The sequence below is a fragment of the Candoia aspera genome, chromosome 16 (genome assembly GCF_035149785.1).
Source record: "Candoia aspera isolate rCanAsp1 chromosome 16, rCanAsp1.hap2, whole genome shotgun sequence".
In the NCBI taxonomy this organism is placed as follows: Eukaryota; Metazoa; Chordata; class Lepidosauria; order Squamata; family Boidae; genus Candoia; species Candoia aspera.
The window spans coordinates 8,044,781-8,066,809 of NC_086168.1; the positions used below are offsets into that span (position 1 = coordinate 8,044,781).

Consider the following 22,029-nt stretch of genomic DNA (forward strand, 5'->3'; position numbering starts at 1 on the left):
TGTATGGATGCGATAAAAGCAAAAATAGAAATGTAGGGAGAAGTATAGCTAATGGTGTTGATATTAACTAGATTTAGGTATATTTTCCTTTACCTTACCTTGTGCCTTTAATTTTCTAGGCTTCCTGTCCCTTACCCCTTTTGCCCTTAGCAAAACATGGTTGTTATGGTAATTGAGTCAACCCTGGCTGCTACTGATTGCAAGAAACCATGTGGTTTTCCTGGGAACGTTTTTGACTTGCCAGTGCCTTCTTCCTAGGACTCATAGAAAGTGACTGGCCTGCTGTCACTTAGGAGCTTCTGTTGCTGAGCGGGGACTGGAACATGGCTCTCCCTGCCACTAGTCCACCATCTTCACCACTATACCACATTGGCTCTTACGCGAAGAGAGAGGGACTGGCCCAAAGTAATCCAGCTGGCTTTGGCACCTAAAGCAAGACTAACACTTATGGCCTCCCAGCTTCTAATCCAGCGCCTTTAATCCCTGCACCAAACTGGAGTGTGGTGTAACATTATGTTCCCTGAAAGAGAAGAACCTGGTTGATACGTCTGTTTATTTTACTCTTGGATGCTTCCAGAGGAAATGGACTCAAATCATTGAATCCAACCTCATTTTACAGGGGAAGACCAAAGATTTGCAAGCCTATATTCCCCCCCCCCCAAATAATGATGCCAGCCTTGAATGCTTTGGGAGCAGAGTTGCCTAGCTTCTTAGATTAGCTTTATTTTGATAGGGTTGAAACTGAATAATGCAAGAAGCAGGAACTGCATTTGAAGAGTTCATATGGTCTGGATTTTATTGTCTTGGATGAATTTCTTCCATGTCTGTATCTAATCTTGTTTTAGTCCTGGGTGCTAGTGCTCAGCACCATATAGTTTGAATCTCCTGCCTATTTGGCATGTGTCTGCTGAGTATTTATTTTAATCTTGCTACCTCTTCCCCTCCTGGAAAACTCTGGCATGGAGAGGGGAGTTGGTTTTATGTGTCTGTTGAAATCATGGCCTGGACCTAGATTGGGCCAGAATTTTTTCCCACCTTCAAAGAGCAGAATCATTCCCCCTGACTTGCAAGTAGCATCCTTGCCCTCTGGATGCTTGAAATTGAGTGGGGTTTTTTGGGGGGTGGTGGTGTTTATTATCTTGTGAAATGTGTAGGAAGCTTGGAATCTCCAGCAATGCACCAAGGAGACTGAAGCTTTTCTTCCTCTTCTTCAACCTTTCTCCTAATTGAATCAGCGTCTTTATATCTGAAGTTGCCTGGGGGAAAAGACAGATACGTTGAGCTCCTTATTCCGTATTTGTCAGAAAGGTATGCTTTCTGCATCTCAGAGAAAGGAATCCTAGTTCCTAAAATCACAGTAACTCATGGGTCATCTTTTGGGAGTCAAGGCAGTTTGTAACACAACATTTTTTTACTTAGAGGACAAGAGGTGGATTTTGTCTTCCTGGGTGATTTGATGATGTAAAGGGATCCTCTGATGCACATGGTTGACCTAAAAATAGTTCAGAGCCATCATGTTCCAAAGCAATGTCATTGTTTGTGGTTTGTTTTCTTGGGTAGACACCATCTCTTGTTTTTTGTGTGGTTCAGTCAAATCAGTGGAGAAGAAATGGGACCGACTGGATCATTAGAGAGCAGCTTGATTGATTGATTGAACCTAGATGCTAGCCTTCGGTCAAAAGCTTATGGGGTTGTACGTAACCCCCTCTGATTTTTTTCATCATAGATAATAAGTTGGACTATTTAAATAAGCTATCGTTGGCTGAGCTCACACAGGCTAACCCATAAATAATGTCTTACAGGCCAAAGGGGCTGGCTTTCTCAATATACTAAGCCTGCACCAAACTAATGACATGATGGTTTAGTGTAATGTCTGAGCTGTTGACTAAATGTGGATTTGAATCTGGGTCCTTCCCAGACCACTCCTTCAGCTGCTTCCTACATTTATTTAAAGCTGTTTTTCTTAATAGTTCATGCAAAGTATACATTCAGATAAACGCTTTTGGTAGCACTGCTTTTCCGTCTCTCCCAATGACCCGAGAGATGGGTTAAGGGGTTAATTGTGAGATGGAGGAAGGGGATGGATAGAGGAAAGGGGTAATGGAGGTAACAGTAAACAGAGGAAGAACATACAATTTTGAGTACACACCCTTCTCTTGTTATGAGTTAGAGATGCTCAGGGTTAACATTACCAAAACTTGGAACTTTTTCTTATTTGGAATGGGATGGGTATAATTACACGATGACGCGAGGTGTTTTTTAAGAAGAATGTCACAAGTCTTTAATTCACTTGAGTGTTGTGAAAAGCGTACCCAAGGTTTGCTCCCAACAAACGGCTCTTTCGTTTTCAACCCGCCTTTCAGAGCCTTCCCTCCATAAAAGGAGCTCTGGGTTGACTGACCTCCAGTAGATCATCTTGCGGACTTTCCACCAGCATCCCAAGGGATGTCAACACTTTCCCCACTTTTCATGATGGGCCTGGTTGAGCTCTCAGCTTTGTGCACGCACGTGGGAGTCTCCCTATTTTTATGGAGAAAAGCCAACACTTTGGTGCAGAGGTCTGCGGAGTGGTGGCCTTTAGCACATGTCTCTAAGATAGCTGTTTCAGGAGGGTCCCTGTTCGCAGGTTAGCAAGAAGAGCAAACTCTTCATTTTTAGCCTTGCCTTGCTAACAGGAAGGTCATAGGGGAACAGCACATGTCACTATGCAGTCTTCTCCTGAAAAGCATGTGTGCTGGTGAGGTGGAGGGGCTCCTGTGATGGTGGTCTAGCACTGTGCATTTAGCTTAGTTCCACCGTGTTCTGCAGTAACATTATGTAATCTTCAACTTGAATAAAAATGTGAACCATTTCTGGATTTCATACGGAACTATAGGTTGCAAACAGCTCCGTTTCATAACAGCCGCAGTACTTGGCCGAAGTTCCGTAGTCACATTCATAGACCGCAAAGAGACTCTCTTGGCTGTCCAGAAAGAAAGTGATGGCCTAGATTCTCTAAAGAGAATGTGGATTTTTTTCCCCTCTATTACTCAAATCCTGAGATTGCTGACTCAAAACCTGATGCCAGAGCCGAGGTATTTAGAATGAAAGACTTGTGAACTTTGGAATTTGTTTTGAGTATCAACATGGAACTGAGCTTATCATCCTTCTGGGCAAATAACTATTTCTGATTGTCCCAATAATTCTTCAGTTATTTGGGGAAAAGAAGAGAGCTCCAGTTGAGCTGGCATTAAACAATTAGGCGTTAGAAATGCCCACTTACCAGCAGATCCAAATCTGCTCCATTCTGTTCTCCCTCAGTCTGTTCGGGCCAACCAAAATAGGATCTCATTCAATAGGTTGCAAACAATTTCACAATTTAAAACTCTTTGGAGTAGCCTAGACGCTTCAAGTGCTCTGTTTTATTTTGCAGAGTGTCATATTCTATTTTACTGAAAGAAAGATGGAGTCGTAACTACATTTTTAAAGTAGTTACTGCTATGATGTAAAACCTGTATTTCTAGGTTGTTATTGTGTGACATGTCCCATCTTTGAATATGCCACTTCTGTTTATTTCATGGTATCTCTCTGGCTGAGGTGTATGGCTATTTAAAGGTATTTCTTCATTTGTTGGGAAAAATAGCTTCTTTTAGTAAAAAAAAAATGTGTATCCTACTCAAACACAGCAGAGCAAATGGATAAAAAACAATGTAGGTTTTAAACAAACCACGTTTACACTGTTTGCATGTAGGTGATTTATGCTTGTGGCATACTAATTCCCGTGTAAATCACTTTCCCTTTGCTTTTGGGACTGCATCGTTGCCGAAGAAAAAGCAGCAGTGCGTTTTTGCTTAAATCTGCAACTGTTGATGTCCTAATTAAAATATAAAACTTGTCCCTTAGATCAGCCGCTGTGCTGAAAAACAACCCCTGCAAGAAAAGAAAAAGAAAAAGTTTTTATTTGCAATCCAGGAGAGTTAACTTCAGAACTGGTAGAAACATGCTTAATGATAAAAAAAAAATGAAGTACGCAGAAGAACAAGTATCGCTGAAGAAGAATCAGCATGGCTTCAGCAAGGACAAGCCTCTTTTTGTAAATGTTGTAGAGTTCTTTGAAAATGTCAGAGATTTGGTGGACACCACATTGCTGAACATTTGACAAGCTTGGAAGAACATTGAGTCACCAGGGTGTTCTGAGTAAATGTAATGATCTTCAGATAGGATGGATAATGTTATAGATCTGTAATTGGTTAAAGGAAAGGAAGACCAGGTTTGGCACAAGTCAATAGTTTTCGTGCTGCAGGAAGGTAAGAAGTGAGTTCTCCAAGAATCTGCACTGAGATTGGTGCTTGTTTTAACGACTGGGCACATGCTGAATGCAGAACTCGGTGGCCTGTGCCCTGAATTATTTTCTAGGAACAAGCGTATTCATTGTCTCCAGCATGATGTGTAAATGGAACCTTCATAGTTAGATGCCACTGAACAGCTGTTGGGGTGGAACTCTGGGGATAGCCTCCCTGAAAACCTCTGGCTGGTCATTGTTGGAAATTAGATGCTAGATTAAATGAGCATTTGGATGGTTCCAGGAGGAATAATTTCCTGCAGATTCTTGATCACTAAATCAGCTAGTATGCCATTGGAGGCCCCTGAATGAAAGCAGCTACTGATCAGAAACACTTCTCCTGCTTGAATCCCTTATTTAGCACGACCACGCCGTTGAACGTCCTCTTTAAACATGTTCTGTGAGGTGGATGTTTGAACCAGAAGTAGGGGTCTTGATTTTGGACTACCATTCCAGCAGGGCCAGTCACAAGTGATCTTGAGAGTTGTAGTCCAATAGCCTCTAGACCAGGTCTTCCCCATGGGGTGACTTCCAGATGTGTGGACTTCAGCTTCCAGAATCCTCAGCCATAGCTATGCTATCACAGATTTTCTTTGTCACCAGGAGAATGTATTATTTTCAGCTTCCGTTGAGTTCCTCCAGAGAGAAGTCATACCCCAGTGAATGACCTTTCCTGAAGAAAGCAACCCACTTTTGCTTTTGAGATACCCTTGGGCATGTTCATTTTTCACCTGTAGTTTTGGCAAATGTTTCTCAAAGAAGCACATTAATGTGTGACGTATGATGCCTTTATATGGTTCTGACTGAATTTGCTGATTTCCCTACATGAGGCACAGGAATGTGACCCTCTCTGAAGACAGCCAAAGTAAATTATTTTTGCTTGGGCCGTGCGTTTTGAAAACGGTGTTCTCAGACATTTGTGTTGCTTCTTTTATTTATATAATTTAATAATAACAACCCCATACTGGAACCTCACCGCGCTGGTGCCAATGTTCATTCCATAGCATTTGCTTCTTGACATTCTGCTCATGTGATCTTTTTAAATAAAATAATAATTTGGTTTCCAAGGAGACAAGATGGAAACATTTGAGATAGATGCATATCAAATAAATAGCTGTGCCATCCTCATAGATGGTCTGAACAGTGTAACTGTTGGGATTTGAAATGGGGAGGGGGGAAGCAAGTATGCAGAAGGAATGATCTTTGCTTCAAGGATTATCTGGGTTTGTGGAAAATATTGACTAGGAAACCATATCTGTGGCCCAGCAGTTGGTTCATGCCCAGTCTTGTAGTTGGTTGTAGAAATATTCCAGAAAACATCGTGCCTCGCGCCCAATGATTGTGTCTGAGGCCCTTAGAATTGTCACTAGGCTGGCTAAATCTCTTCTGGAGATATAAAAGTGCGCACCAACACACTCTTCAAACATTATGGGCTACCCTTGGCGATGTGTGATTAAATGCTTGGCAAGATCCTGAACCCAGCAGTCTGCAACTTGATATGATCTTTTTTAAAAAAAAATATTTTTATTGCGTTAGCATATAGCAAGAAAAGAGGAGAAAAAAATGGAAAATTGGAAACCAAGCAAACTGGAAGGGGAAAAAAAAGAGGCCGAACAATATATTAACAAACTCTGTTTTTAAACGCAGAGTTAAACCTTGACCACATGGAAAAATATTGATCAGTCTTTCCATTATGTCATTATAGAGCCAGCAAAGAGGGGATGTATGTCGTCAGGACTGTAAATCTGGCGTGGCACTCTCTTTGCGTTCTAAAGGAGTAATATTTTTTACTACGTTCCTCTGATTGGTAAATCCGTAGTTCTTTATGTATTGTTGAATTCCAGATCTTTGGTACATAACCCAAAATCACGTTCCCTTCTTTAAATTGTATTACTGTTCCCAAAACCATATTAATAACTTATTGATACTAAACCACAAAGGAGCAATAGGGAGAAAAGCTCTTGGCACATGCATAAGTGTCCTCTTTATCTTTTTACACTTCCAGCACAATGAAGTTGGCAATCAACCCTTATAAAACATCCTCCAGTAAACAGGAAAAAAAATATTTTCTTGAATTTGTTTCGTCATAAGAAACATTCTTAATATTCTTTTTAGGACTCTTAACCATTGCTTTGTTAAAATGGGGTATTCCAACTTTTTATTCCAGAGTTTTTGCCAAGAATTGATGCCCACCTTAACAAAGTTCTCTATCATATATTATAGATTTAGAGCCATTCAAAACATATTTGAATATTTGATAATAATTCATGAGTTTTAGAATCAACCAATTTGTGAAATCAAAAGTTCTCTGATTGCATGTACTGACATTCTGCAGGTTTGGACAATCCAAAGTCCTTTTGCAAAAAACTTAAATGGTTTAAAATCTTGATTGGCAGTCTGCTATCTGAAGTATAAAGTTGGTCCATACCCCCCCTCCAATTACCTCTTATTTTCAAACTGGGATTATTCTAAAGTTTACCATGTGTATAAGCATCACAATTGTATTTCTCTCCTAATACCTTCCTAATATGCTTTGCAACTTTTAATGTTGGAATTGTTGCTAAAAGACAATCCCTGCCATGATATGGAAGGCTGGATGTAATAATTCTCTAGCTATGCCCAAAATGTTTTTTTGGGATTTAATCAGTTTGATGACCTGTGATAAAGCTGAAAGTCAAGAAAATTGAAAACTTCCATCATTATTTTATAACTCTAATTTAGATAAAGCAAATAAAGGGGTTTGTCTTTCCCATAAAAGCTTTCTTAATTTATTAACTAACTAACCAAGCCTTAACTAAGATTGGGAGAGGGTGAGCCACTTTCAGAAAAACTTCATCTTGGTTTATATGTGGATGATGGGTTTTCCAAATTTAAATGTGCTGATGCCTAATAAAAGGGGCTATCATGGAACTAAACACATGGAAGCAGTATATAGGAAACACCCCCCCCCCCAATGTTTTCTGGATAAACTTAAATGCCTAGAGAACTTTGCAAAGCCAAAGGAAATTCTAAAATAGAGATCCGAAGCTAGGACAGGATTTTGCGGATTTAATCCATCATGCAGGGCTCCGTTTTTGTTCCTGTTGAATCAAAATATACTAGACCTGGAAAACTGACCACCATTTTATCATGAGGAATTAATTTTGGAGGTAGGCTTATCTTCTTGTCCTCATGGAAATTCCTTGAGTTTACTTCAGGAACCTGAAGAAAACAAATTAAAAACGAAGAATTAATGTATTAGAGAATCCCTCCGCTGGCAATGACGTTTGTCAGCCAAATGAAACATAAATGTTTGTGTGTTTCTCTCGCTCGCTCTTATATATATTTATATATATAAAATATTTCCTGCTTCTTGCAAGGATATATGACAGGCTTTCTGTTCCTGCTCTGCAGAACCATCCATTGAGTTGGAATGTTTTGTTTGTTTTCCCGGGCGGTGTGAATGATTCCATGTTTAGACTCCTGTGACCCAGGAAAACCTATGGCATCTGGGTCTTTAAATATCATTGGCACATTTGGTTAATGCCATCTGAGGAAACGTGAGTCTTGGAAAAGGCCCGGCGTGGGAACGCTTCTGAAGCTATGTCTATTCCGACTCAACTTCATTGGCACTTTCTTTTTTCCTTCCTTCCTTCCTTCCTTTTTTTTTTTCATTTTAGGTCGGCCCTGGTGCAAACTTTTCCTTGCCGGGCAAAAGGTGGGCTCTGCCCGGCGCAGGACGTCTCTCCTTGATGGGCTACGATGCCAGAGGAGAGGTGGGCTGAATCCCAGGGAATCCTGCTCTTTTAGCTAATGACACTTCCTTATGCTTACGTTTCATTAAAGCTCTGAAATGGCTGGAGATCAGCCTGCAGTGAGCATGCTCCAGTTAGCAAACTGCACCCATAGAGGGAGATGGAATTGTGAATGAAGGAGTTAGAGGCCTGGACGGAGGTTTGTGGTTTCCCTCCAGACAGAACCAGAGGTAGGGTGATCTGGCCGTTCCCTTCTTTATGGGTTGCGGGCTTCAGGAAGGGATCTGCCCCCGGGGCTAAAGGTTTCTGGAAATGCTGGAATCGGTTTTGCAAGGAGCAAAGAGAACATTTGACATGAGATGGCTTCAGAAATCTTCCTGTGTATGTCTAGGACTTGGAAACAAGGATCTTTTGCTGACCTGTAAACCTGTATCGATCAGGCCACGTCCAGAAATTTTGGCACAGGGATTCACGAGCAAAGGGGGAGGTTTTGATGCTTGGGCTGTGCTTTGAATTGTACTTCTCTTCTCACATTGGTTTGTGCCCCATAGTGCAAGAACTTAATCTCAGTTTCACACCAAACCTGCTGGCTGTGAAGAAGAGGATTGCCGTATGCAGTGCCCATGTAACTTTCCCCCCCCCCTTTCCTCCTTTTGGTTTATTTATGGGATACCTTTTTGTTTGTCTGCCTGAGAACATCAGGCCATGCAAAGTGGGAAAAATAAATCTGTTCCAGAAATGCAGCGATTGGGGGCAGTGAAATGGCTATGTTTTGTCTTGGCGTTTGCTGTGATTGAGAGGTCATCTGAAAAGAAAACAGCACCTTAACATCTATAGGCTTGGTGTAAAGAGATTTTGGACTGGAGAACGTTGGGACAGAAGCGTGAGAAGAAAATGCCCATTGCTGCACCGTGGTTGCGGGATTAATGCTGGTTTGGTGTTTTAGATTGGCAGGGGTTGGAGCAATCCTACTGTAGCTTTTTAACAAACAGGTCTCTTCTGGGGAATCCAAGCATTTTTGCACCTAAAATTTTCCCGACCGTTGGTTGTCAGGTTGTATGTTGGTTTTGTTGTGCGCTCTGCATTTGTTGATCATGTGGCCCATGGAGAGATCAAGTAAACCTGAGATGCAAATATTGATCAAAATTTGAAGACTCAGTAGGAAGAAAGTCTCTGTCTATAGACAGCATCCACCAAGTGAGAATTCCTTTTGTCTTGAACATAAATCTTGCAGATCATAGTTTCTGGCAAGGTGATGGTACTTCTCATGGTCCAGAAATGCACCAGCAGGAATCATTTCTGAAATAGAGCAACTGTCAGGAAGGTGTGTGTGTGTGTGTGTGTGTGAGTGTGAACTTCGCTCAGCTAACTTTCGCTTCTTTCGTCAATGTTAAGAAATGTGTGTGGGAAATTTGGCAATTCCAGCTACTTAAAATCCTGTTAGCCCAGGCTGTGGAGCACCAACATTTCTGTGTGAGTTTACATACAGATCCAGAGAGATGAAGAGTCTGGTCATGGAGAGAAGCCGGTAATCGTTTTAGATCAGTGAGTTTAATGAGAGCTGGAGCGCCCGCATGAGATCAGAATGTCTGGAGAAGAAACAAACGGTGTGCTCGATGCTTTGTCTTCAAAATAGTTTCCGCCTCCCAACTTTCAGTTAGGGTTGCCTTCAGGAGGACAGAATGCGAGGGGTTTGGTGCTTAATTTTTATCACGCTGTTTTGATCTTCACTTAAAAAAAAACCCAGCAAGGCAGATTGGCTAACCTGCTGCCACTTCTTCACAACCTCAGCAGCTCCATTTCTGTGAGGTGGGACAGTGCCCTCCCCTCCCTTGGTTATTCGAAGAGTCTCTTTGTAGAGATCTGTGAGCATCTGCTTCGCTACTTAATCTGCTGATTCTTCTGTGGGAAACGTCTCTGGGCGAGATCTGCCTTTAAAACCCAAGTGTCAGCTGATGATCATGGAGGCAGTTGGGAATAAAAGCATGTTGAGCAAAACCAGCAGGATCCCTTGCTCCCAGAGTGCAAATATTGCAAAACGAAGAGCCAAGATGGGGAAGCGAGGAAGAGAGATGCTGGAGAAGTAGGAGCAGAAGGTCTGGAGCTGCAGAAAGCGAGCTGCATGGTGGCAGCCATTTTGTCTGTCTTCAGTGGCAGAGTGAAGTTCACCACTAACATGGCCAGATCTCTGTCTCGGTTGTAGAGAATCTCCAATTGTTTCTACTCTTGCTAGAGAAGAGAGGCATAAAACCCCGGTGGCTGAACGGCAAGATTGATTTCAACCAGCCCACCTGAAGCACGTTCTTGAATGTAAAAGCAGATGCATGATTCAGACAAATTTCTCCTCTTCCCAGGCAAAAGATTTATTTATACAGGCGCGGCTGCCACTGTAGAAGTGAAGCAGTTGAACGTGATGGTGCTGAGAAGGAATGACATATTTAGGCATTCATGGAGGGTTGAGCCTGTTGTTTGTTGAAAACCGAGGAGCTAGCAAATTGGAAATGCAGTGGTGTATTTGACTGATTTGTGTAGATGCTCAACTGGCATTTTGCCTCTTAAATGGCAGGACATTGTTTTCAAGAGTCTTATAAGAGATAAGCATGGACATTTATTTTTAAAGCAGCACCCAGCACCTCCTTCAATATTGCGGAAGAGTGTTGAAATAAATGGGACATGAACATGTTTAACTGTGTCTTGGATTAAGCCCATATTCTCTTTCTTTGCCTTTGAATATTTACACTTCTTAAAAGACTGGGGGTGGGGGGAGTAGGTGCAAATTGGATCAGTTTTGGTCTTACCTATAAATGTTGTGTCTTGGAATGGAGCAGTGATACAAGGGTAGTATTTTTCATCTGCGTTTAACCTGAAAAGCTTCAGACTGTTTTTCCTTCAAGAGCCCACGGTCTTCACAAGAGGCGGGGGGTAGCTTATATGGCTGGAGATATGAGAATCACGATAGGGCGTACAATTCTCCTTTTATACTCAAAGCAATTAAAATTAGCTCTGTTATGTGTAATTAAGCAACATCCTTATGGAAATACAAGCCCCCTTCCCCTTTTGGGGTAAAAGAAGGTTTTGTTCTTCCTGGGAATGGGAAAAAAGATTTAAAAACCACCCCAAGAATTTCAAATGCCATTTATAGAGAATTAGGCATACAAAAGAGTTTTAATAACAGCCTGGCCTCTTGGAGAACACATTCTAGAAAGAAAAAAAAAACTCCCTTGCCAAATTCCAGAAAGGTGCCGCCTACTTTTTGTCTGTTGAAGCAAAAACAGAAATAGCCCTAAGAGAGAGAAGAGACTAGCAGTAAATCTCTGCTCTTTCCACACTTGTTGATGGCTGAGTTTGAAAACATAAATGAAATTAAATACATTGGGTGGGTGTGAGGTTGGAAATCATTTTGAAGGAAGTTTCATGGTAGAGGTAAAGTAAATGAATATATTTTACTCATCCATGCAGGGTTCATACATTGCTTCATTGACCTGTGATTTAGCCTTGTCTACTCCAAACATGTTTTCCTTTTATATCAGCCTACCCTGTTGACTGATAACTGCTTTTGTTCTTGACCACCAGATTGGATGTGACTTGTGATCCAAAAAATGTAGACGGGTTGGGCAAGTCAAGACTCTTAAGGCAGGGAAGGTCTTCTGTGTGTGCAATTCCATCAGCCTCAGTCAAGGCCTGGAGAGCACGGCAAAGCTGTTCCTGCCCATAGTTAAGGCTAATCCTGTATGAGTTGCAGCCACAAACTTTAGGGGCAAGAGTTTTCAATGTTTTATGCAGGGCCTCTCTAGAGGAAGAGGGTGAAAGTGAGGCTTTGCAAGAGCAAGGTTCCTTCGCCAGACAACAGTTAGGGGTTATGTCTGAACGCAGCCAGCGTCATTCTATTCTTTATGGAGGGGTTAATTAGCAAAAATAGATCCTGCTGTTGCCGAGCTGCTTATGGTGAAAACACATCCAACTGTTTTCTCTCCTCACATGTTAGTCTTTTCCCCCCATAGTTAACGATGATAGCAATTTCCTGCTGGCTCTGCTTTGAGATACAGGGTTTGAGCCTATGACACTCCTATTTTTTTCCTCAACAAGTAGAGGGGTAAAAATCGGAAAGTTTGCCTGTTGCTCACGACCAGGAAGGAAACAAGCTTTTCTGCTGCAAACAGCCTTTGTCCTGTCTGCCAGGCAACAGATGTGAAAGCACTCTTGTGCAGAGATGACAATTCAACTTGACAAGTGCGGCATAACAGCATTCCTAAAGATCACACCTGAATCCCGCCATGCATTGAGCAAGATCGTCCCTTCCCTCAACAGCGTACCCCCAAACTGTGTCTTTCAGGGAGTGATTGTGGAATGGAAGGGTCAGAGGCTGGTTGATGGATTCCTATTTCCAAAGCTCCTTTGAAACAAATGTCCTCTGTTCTAACTTGGTAAATTACATTTCAAGGGCTTGATTTCTCTTTCCATACCATCTTGCCTTGTATTCTAGTTCCTCTCAGCCCCTATGGGTAGCACAGTCTTTAAATTGTAGCATAGAGCTTTGAAATCAAGGGACTTTGGTTTGGAGAAAGCATCTGTAAGACTGGGCTGTAAGGCGAACTGTCTTCCCACGTGCCCTTTGCTCTGCTCATCGTAAAGTTCCTCTGTGAATTTAAAGCATAGGGTGATTTCCTTCCTTGAGACGTCACATTAAACTCCAGAGGTTTAGAACAGCGTGAGAGGCTTTTTTTCCCCAAGCAAGGTTGGGTTTTGCTAGGCCAGAAACACCACCTGCTCTGCAATCTTGTTCGCTTAACCTTTTGCAGTTGCTTCATTTGTGAGGATTGAGATGCATCCTTTGGGAATCTGTGGGGTATCACCGTCCTAATTTCCTAGGCTTCCTCTTGAAACAGCTTATGATTGCTTGGCTGTTGGTTGCTTAAACAAAAGACTTCTGCGATTTCTAGGGGCTGATAGGGAGGCTGGAAAAATCCCCCTGTCAATTAAGCGTAACCTGAAGTTGTTTTATCAGAAATTTAGCAAAGCGGCTGTGATATTTTCTTGAAACTGAAGCCTTTCCCCCCCTCATTTTTTCTTTCTTTTTTATTCCTTTTAATTTGCCTTTTAGTTGTTCACCAGGGAATGATTAAGTGCTTGGGGAGAAAAAATAAGATCTTTTTGCTGATGCAGTCTTGTTCTTCTTTTCCATGGGCACGCTGAGTTTTTAGAATATCCAGATTTAACAGGGTTTGATACGTAGCTTCGGGAGCGCTGATGGGAACTTAAAACAAACTTCCTTGCATATGAAGGAAAGTGGAATTAACAGTGGGGCTTTCAGGTGGAAGTGTCTCTGCATATTTCTGTTTTCATGTTTTTTAAAACGTGTGCCTTTTCCCATATCATCCCATAATCACCTGGTTTGCAGCTGCTTGCATGTCTTGTGATCTTGAGCTGGTCATATTATTATTCAAGGAGAAGCACAGCAAATTTGGCTTCTGGAAAACCTTCCTTCCTTCCTTCCTTCCTTCCTTCCTTCCTTCCTTCCTTCCTTCCTTCCTTCCTTCCTATCGGTCCAGCTCTTTTAGTTTCAACCTAAAGAGAATTGTTCTGTTAGGAGCTTCCTACCTGTTATAAAAAGGATGCTTCGTTCAACAAGAGGAGGTTTTCGTGATGTGAGCATTTGCTGTATTGAAATGTAGGCAGTGTGTCACTTAGACGTGTATTTGTGTTGAATTTCCTTCTAGCCTGGTTGGTTGAAATAGACCAATTAATAATTGACATTAAATAAAACCACTAAATAAACTATCTTAAAACTAAATAAAAGAGTAACTAAAACGGAAGAGTTAAGAGCTCTCTAAAAATGTCGTCACTCTGTGGCCATCTTGCTCTGCACCCCCCTAGAAGGAGACAAGCAATGGAGAAGAAATTGCATTCGTCCAATAAAATGTAGATGATACACTTTTTAAATATTCTGTATTCTGCCTCTGCCAGAAGACCACAGATTTTAAATCCAAGCTTCTTCCAAAACGCTGCCACCTTCTCTAGAGGCAAGTGACCCCTCTGAAGCTTGGATCGGCATCAGAACTTAGACTTAGCCATCTTAATTTTTATGCGGCATGGTTCACAGTCCCCATATGTTTCTCTGTTGTCTGAACAAAGCTGGTGAGGTCTGCAGGTTCTCTTTGAAATGGCTTCAGCCTGAGTAGTGAAAATGGTTCCCACTGAGCATGCTCACTTGTAGGAGTTGTGTGTGTGTGTTTTTAATCACATGAGCAGAAATGAAGGACTGCTTATGAGGATCTAAGATCAAGAACTCTGTGCATCTCCCTTTAAAAGGATCCCCTTTCTCTGTGCACAGGTATAATTATTTGCAGCCACAGCTGCCCACCTTTTCCATTGCAGGCTAGTTCATTCCAGCCTGCTGTTGCATCAGGAGAAGGTTACCAGGCGCTGGAGAGAAAATCCTTGGAAAAGTTGCTAGTCATTTTGCTTTAGTTTCTGCTGCTCTACACCCAAAGGGCATAGGAAGGGAGAGAGGAATGCAGATGGCAAATGTTAGAAGTTGCTCCTACTCCTTTGAGGAAAAGTTAGGCATTGCTGGAGCTTCCCAACTCTTTCCTCTGAGTCCTTTTCTTGTTCAGCAGACACATAATCCACACATCCAAGGTGTGAGTAAAATGTGTCGGTTTTAGGAAGCACGTGCTGAAAATTATTCTGCCTTTGGACATCTGAGCCTCACCCACCTAATTTCCTATATATATTAGGGGAAGAGGACTGTGGATGAGCAGATTATCCAGAAATTTAGGTAACAGCTGAAGAGAGTTGGCGTTGTTGTTGTTGTTGTTGAAAGTTGTACTTCCAATGTTTTTCTGCTTGAAACAAAGTATAAAGCCCATGGTCTTCAGAAGTTGGAACGTTTTAGCTACCTAAGATGAGAGATGGGGCCTCTAGATGCGATTTTCAGTTGTCTGGTTAGAAATGAGTCTAAAAATCTTGCCTAAGGTAAAACAAACAAAGAGAATATGAATGAGGATCAGTTATGGATATTGGGATAGTGCAAGGTTGCCTTGGTGTGAATTAATTTTATTTGTTATTGAATTTATACCACAGCATTTTGTTTATTCCACTGCATAAGGTGGCTTGCAGCAATTTTTTTTTTTAAAAAAATGCAGATTTGGTGCTTAGCCAGAAGGCATCAGTTTGAATGAAAGATGCCATCTGTAGGGTAGTGACCTGTTTAGTTGACATGAAAGTGTTGACTAAAAAAAAAAAGAAGAAAAGAAACCATATGAGAAATTTCAGTTTTGAATAGATGCTCTAGGGATTGTGACAAATATTGTAGTCTTTAGTTCTAATCTTGTTTTAAACCAAGCAAAAAGTTGCATAAAATTCAAAAATACAGAGTTCATGTAGAGAAGTAATACGTCTATGTCTATGTCTATGTAGAGAAGAAAGTTTTCTATCAACCTTGGCCGCTGATGGGACATGAAATCCAAAACATTTGAAAAGCACCCGACAACTTACTCTTGATGCGACTGACTTGTAAATCACGCAAGGTTCTCTCACCTTGCTGAACATTTGATAATTCTGACTAGGTTCAGAATGAAGCTGTTCCTTTCCAGCCAACCATGATGATAGAAAACAGGGTTTACAACTTCGCACATCGCTTTTGCAGTCAATAAAACTGAAGGGACTAAACTGTCTCTGGTAAGACTGTGGCTCCTAATCTGGCGTGTTAATATGATGAGCTATTCAGAGTCCTTCTGCCCCCCCAACACAAAGACACAAAATGAAGGAAAATGCCTATTTAGCTAATCACATGCAGCTAGGAGTAGTTTAAAGATGAATGTATTTTTTAATTGAAGGTAGGAATACTGAAGGATGTCGCTGCAGCAATGAGGCAATATTCCTTTTGCGACTCCCAGCTTTGGTAAAATCTCCCAGGATCAGGCAGGGGGGCGTGGGGAGGGAAGGAATTCCTGTTTACTTCAGCGGAAAAAGCTATTGGATGCTTCAAACGTTGGAATTGCGGGAAATAGGACTGAGGCTGTTCATCTTAATTAAAACACCCTTGTGCTCTTTTGGCCTCAAGATGTCAACGGCATTTAATTTTTTTTTTTGCAATTTCCAACTGAAAAAAAAGAAAGGTTTGGATGGCTCATTTCCATTTTCATACTGTGTCAGTTATGTTGTGTCTAGGGCTGGCCTGACAAGCAGTAGATCAAGTGAACTTCCACCTTGAGCACCAAAATATCTTGTCTTCCTTCCGTTTTTTTTTCTTCTGAAGGTTTTGTGTTTCAATCCTTTAGCCTGTAGCTGTTTCCAGTGATTTATGGCTACTGTTTGCCAAGATATGGAGGTAACTCCTTGCTCTGGGTACAGTAAGTCTCACTTCTCATCCTTGGCATCTCTACGTTGAAAGGTCAGGTGAGCTGACGATGAGATCTTGTGAAGCTGTTGTCCTTCAAAGAATACAGTTTTGCACGAGACGTGTGTCGTAACTCCAGTTTAAGGCAGATGCCTCTTTTTCCAAGCAAACAGACCAGTTTCTGCAAGACTTGGATGCTCCAGCTCAGAATTAGGCTGTCCAGTAGGGCCTGTCCTTGATGGGCTTCCTAAACTTTCACCAATACTTTCAAGATTGTCTAAAAGAGCGTAAGAATCTCTAGGTTTCTTCTGTAATCAAAGATGTCCATAGCAGGACAAGTTGTTCCTGTATTTTCCTTTTAGCCAAGTCTTTACCACAGTGTTTCTCAACCTCCTCAGCTTTTAAGATCTGTGGACTTCAACTCCCAGAATTCCCCAGCCAGCAATCCTGGGAGTTGAAGTCCACACATCTTAAAAGTTGAGGAGGTTGAGAAACACTGCTGTTCCATCTGACCTCCTGATGCCAAGATGCAGCTGGAATTCCTGTGCTGATATAACTTCTGGACTTTCAGGTTGAGCCACTCAAAAAACGAAGCCAGTGAAGCTGAAGTAGAATTTGGGTTTGTTCTGAGATAAGTATTTCTGGGAGGATTTCTGATCCGTTTGTGTTGAGCCTGGGGGTAGTGATGGTCTGTTATCCAGCGAAGAGAGCCAGTTTGGTCTAGTGGTTAAGGTGCTGGGCTAGAAACCAGACGACCATGAGTTCTAGTCCTGCCGTAGGCATGAAAGCTGGCTGGGTGACCTTGGGCCAGTCACTCCCTCTCAGCCCAAGAGCCAATCAGGTGTGGTAGGTGAGTTCTAGTCCCACCTTAGGCATGAAAGCCGGCTGGGTGACCTTGGGCCAGTCCCTCTCTCTCAGCCCAAGAGCCAATCAGGAGTGGTATGAGAATTCTAGTTCCGCCTTAGGCACGAAAGCTGGCTGGGTGACCTTGGGCCAGTTCCCCCTCTCTCAGCCCAACCCACCTCACAGGCTTGTTGTTGAGGGGAAAATAGGAGGAGGAAGGAGTATTAGGGATGTTCGCCATCTTGTGCTATTTATAAAAATAATAAAGGCAGGATAGAAAATATATTTTTTTAAAAAGTAGGAAAGTGAGGTAGGCAGTGTTACTTGGGCCTGCAGCAATGGATCGTCCTGGTATCAGATAGGAAAGCTTTTGAACCCTTACCCAAGATGTTAGAGATTGAAACATCTGCATATTGACACTGAGTTATTGTCCTTGGCCTTGGGGGCTGGGAAGCAAGTACATAGTCCTAATGACTGAATAAATGGTTGAACTTAGTTTGAAAACAGGAAACTGTCTTCTGTGGAATTTGATCACTCGGACTCCTAACTCCATATTATATATACCGGCTGCCTTCGTGCATTGTGCAATGCCTAACCATGGGTAAGTTACATCTGGCTACGATTGCACATCTTTTTGTGCTTTAAGCCGTGGCTTGCAACAGGGTGGCTGAGTTCAAACAATATGCTCACCCAACTCCTTATGGCATAGTGACATGCAGTAGGTATGCTTAGTGAATAGAAGGAGGTTCCCAAAAGTTTGAGACAGGGATTGTGGCCAATTCTACCTGAAGATGCTGAGGAGCAGCCATGAGTGGCCAGGGGCATGGATGACATGCTAGAGTCCTGGTCATTCTTAATGCATGGCTTCTCAAGGACAACTCCTCCTCCTCCTGTTTTTATGGAGACTGAAATCTAGTAAGCACTTCCAGAAGCCAGCTGATCCTGGATCCTTCAGAGATGCTGTGCATTAAGATTTAAAGCTAGCTTCGCATGTCAGAGTCACCTGGACCTTTCTGTTGCACTGTGCTAAGAATATGTGAGGCTCTTTCTTCTCAATTTGCCCCCTGTCTTCCTTCCCCTCCACCCGCTTCCACAGATAGATGTGTTCTTCTGGCATCTGTGAGTTGTACAGCCAGGGATTTAGTTGTCCTTGATGTATTGCCCTGAAACACTCATTAAAAGGGCAACAAATTCCATGTGCCAAACCACTGAGTGAATTGCAAAATGTAAGCTAGTGTGATTGGATGGAAAAAAGGTGATGTGTCTCCTGTTTATGCTCTGGGAATGAGCTCCCTTTGAGTTTTTTTTTTTTTTGTTCACCCCTCTTGCAAACAATTCTCTGGTTTCCTAAACAAACAAACAAAAGGAAACAACAGATAAGCTGATTGTAAGAGAGAGTTTCATCCTCTTCCTTCCCTGCTGAAGGAATCTGCCCGTTTTGCCTGGAGCGCTGGCAGGAAGAAAAGGATTTGACCAAAGAGATGGGGGGTCACGATATGCAGAATATTGTTGGAGTGCCCTTGCACCAGATTTGGAGATGGCCCCTCTTTGGCTCCTGGCAGAATAAAGAAAGAAGTCGGGGGGCACCTCTGCATGCTGGGCTTCAGCGACTCCATTTTTGAGAAGGAAATCGCACCTTCCTGGTTCTTTTTCTTATTCTCCCCCCTCTCCAGCTCCAGTGGCAGGCATCGGAGGAATTCAGTGTTTGCAGTAGTTCCAAAAAGGATATGGCATCTGGAAGTTGGAGAGGGGGAATTCCTTAGCTCCAGTTTCTACTAGAGTGGGATTTCTGGAGCACAGGTCTCCCAGGCATTCCTCTTTTTCCTCCTTTTGTTTTGCATTGCCTTTAAACATTTCTAGACTGGCCATTCTTCCCTCTTTCGGACGTTGCAAGGAGAGTCGGTGGCCTGGGGAGGGGGGGGCGGGGAGACCTAAATGTAGAGGCTCTCCTTCCCCCCCTGCCCTACCCCCTACCCCAAGGTGGAAAACACCAGCTTCTATTTTCCTGTCAAAAAAAGATGGCAGGTCGGTGTGTGCCTGTAAACAATGCAGTTATGAAATGGCAGAGCCCCGGCGAGCTGAGCATGCTCAGAATCGGCCGGTAGGGGGAGGTGGTTTGAAAGAGATGATCTAATTCAGAGCAATTTTTGGGATGGAAAAGAAAGGCCAGGCTCCTTTCCCCCCGCCATGACAGAGCAGGAACGAAGCCTTGGGAGGCTTTGTCTAAGAGATTGCACAGCCTTGCAGCCCTTGAGGGAATCTTGGCCCGTTGAGTTGTGAAGAACCCTTGGTAGAAGTTCCACCCTCTGGGTTTTTCTCTTCCCTTCCTGCCTGTCCCTTCTTCTCTCTCTCTTTTCTCTCCCATTGCTTCCTCAGGCCTTTGAACCCACTGGCTCTCCCCTTGCTCTTGAGTTGGACGAGGGTGCGATTTCATTTCATCCTTGCGTTGTGTGGATGGCGCTCGGTTGCATTGGTTTCTTCCATCTTCCTTCTAAAAGCTGGGCTGGGCCTAGGACAGAAAGGAAGAAAACTGGTTCTGATTATTTGGAGTGTGTGTGTGTGTGTGTGTGTGCGCGCATATGGGGAAGGGACTTTTATTTCTTAAGGTAATTTTGGGGAAGTGAAGCACATATGTGTGCATTCTCTGGCCAGCCGTGGGTCTGAAGGATCTGCATTTAATTGGAACAAGCTCACCATGTTTTCTTCTTGTTGCTGTTGTAGATCTTCTAGGGGACCAGAAGTGTTCAAAATGGACAGCTTCCTGCTTTCGAGGGGGAAAACCCTGTGCAGTGTGGGATGCTAGTTTGCCTAAGCATGTTTACATTGAAGTAAGTCCCTTTTATTTCCCTAAGACTTACTTTCAGGTAAGTATGCTTAGGAAAATGTTTTAAACTCTTGATTTCTCCCTTCCCAATGTGGCTACCTCCCCCACCCTCCTTCCCAGGAAATTCTGAATAATATCACAATATTTTTCTCCATATCAGGCTAAGCAAGGAAGTGTTTTGACTCATTTGTGTTTGGATGTGAAGTTTTAAGAAATTTTTTTTGCCAATTAAACCTTTGATCTCTCTTGAAAGCCGTTCTTATTATGTCTTGATTCCCCCCCCCCCTTTTTTTTCTTTTGATGGGAAATGGATTGCAGATATTGGAGATCAAAGGTGGTAGGAAGAAAAATCAAAGAGCTGATCATGGAGTTGATCAAAGAAGGAGGAAGAACTATTGTTTCAGATTTAAACGATGGTATAAATGGTTGCAAAATTTGAACATGTACCTGGGAGCAACTGGCTGTGGTCACGGAGTGTGGTGAAATGATCAACCTTGTATCACCTTTCTGTCCCTTTCTGCCTCCTTTATTTGATAGTGCACAAGATGATTTCAACTACCCTCAGGGTGGAGCAGAGTGAGGACTTTACAGGTGCCTTCTCCAATACTATCTGGAATACTTTTTCTTCCACACAATTGCCAACCTGTTGGGGAGGTGGCAGTTTTTAAGACATGCGGCATAAAGAATGGCATTCTGTTGACACTGCCAACTGTTGCAACATTTGGGTGTCTGTGTTTTACGAAGGACTTGCTTCACTGTTCTTGGCTTCTCCACATCATACTTGTTTTGGCTGTCTTGGGCAGTAAGCGAACAGTCGCTTTGGCAAGGCGAATCCTGAGGCTGTGTAGCGATGATTAGAACATGGCAGGGACTTCTGGCGTTGGCTCTGGGAGGCAGAAGGATTCTTGGTGAAGGTGGAAAGTGGAGGAAGGCACTGCAGGAAAGGGGATGTTGCGAGAGATAGGGAGACACATCCAGCCCTTCTCGGGTTTCCAGTTAACTGTGGTTTCGGTGTGCCTTTGTAGGCCTTTGAGAATCCCCTGTTCCTTTGTCCGTGGTCCACATGTAGAGGCTGCTGTAGCTGGAAGGAGAGCAGAATTTTCCACAGTCGGAAGTTAACCTCTCCTTGATTTGTTTCCACCACGTTTTTGGGGAGGTTGACTCATGCTTGTCAAAGCAAGGTGAAATAAGAACCAAGGGAACTTTATGAAGGATGCCATCTCAGGGCTTCTTTACTGGGCATGTGAATGCCCCATTCCATGAGTTGGAAGAAGAATAAATAAAGCCATGTCACAGTTGATCCATTGGTGCCTTTTTGTGGCCCTTTCAAGACCCGTATGGACCTGGTTGCTCCCATATCGGCTTGGGCCTCCAAAGATCTGACTCAGAATTTGCTTGGCAGCAAGCAGTGCAAGTTCCTTTTAGAAATATGTTCCTGTATGCTCCTCTTTTCCAAACAGCAGGGGAGAGGCGAACCTAACATTTCCTTTGCCTTGCCATCTTAAAACAAAGAACCTCTTCCAACGAGGCTCATCAGCGTTGGCTTTAAGAAGCATATAATATCTCCTCGTCTGCCTGGGAGTCTGTGTCATGTGTCTTACTAATGCTGGTTTGGCTTCTGATACTCCACCTTTGTATAGACTCTCTGGTGACTGAACATTATTAATCATTCTGCTGTAGGCAGGAGAATAGAGACAGACAGCTGCAGGAAAAGGGGAGGAAGGGGAAAAAAAAGAGTGCAGAGGCTTTTATTCTGAAACAACCTTGGCTTGGCTGTTGGCTTTTGTTGGATCTGCTGCTAAGCAGACATTTCTTTGCTTGGGAGGGTTGGGTATAAGATTTCTCTGCCAATCAGAAGCCGGTAGATTGGGGCATGGTAGAGTGTGAGCAAAAGGGAAGTTTGTCTTGCATTTAAGTGGGGCGGGGGAAGGGGGGCGGATGGAGGTCTTGCTAGAGTTGCTGGAAG

The 22,029-nt window shown here is 42.8% G+C and overlaps 1 protein-coding gene across 9 annotated transcripts in view; it reads left to right on the forward strand.

Moving 5' to 3' along the window:
* Positions 1–22,029, forward strand: part of EHMT1 (euchromatic histone lysine methyltransferase 1) — an 87,677-nt gene that overhangs the window by 16,628 nt on the left and 49,020 nt on the right. For 6 of the 9 annotated variants that reach the window (XR_010068791.1, XM_063316403.1, XM_063316404.1 and 3 more), the window contains exon 2: positions 19,961–20,067. The exons of 2 other annotated variants lie outside the window; for them this stretch is intronic. Coding sequence is in view for 4 of the 7 variants with exons in the window: in XM_063316404.1 (XP_063172474.1) it covers positions 19,961–20,067 (107 nt within the window). In the remaining 3 variants the exon portion in view is untranslated. Of the gene's footprint in view, positions 1–8,233; positions 8,286–19,960; positions 20,068–22,029 lie in introns of those variants that run through there. One more of the 9 variants, XM_063316401.1, reaches the window with a different exon arrangement.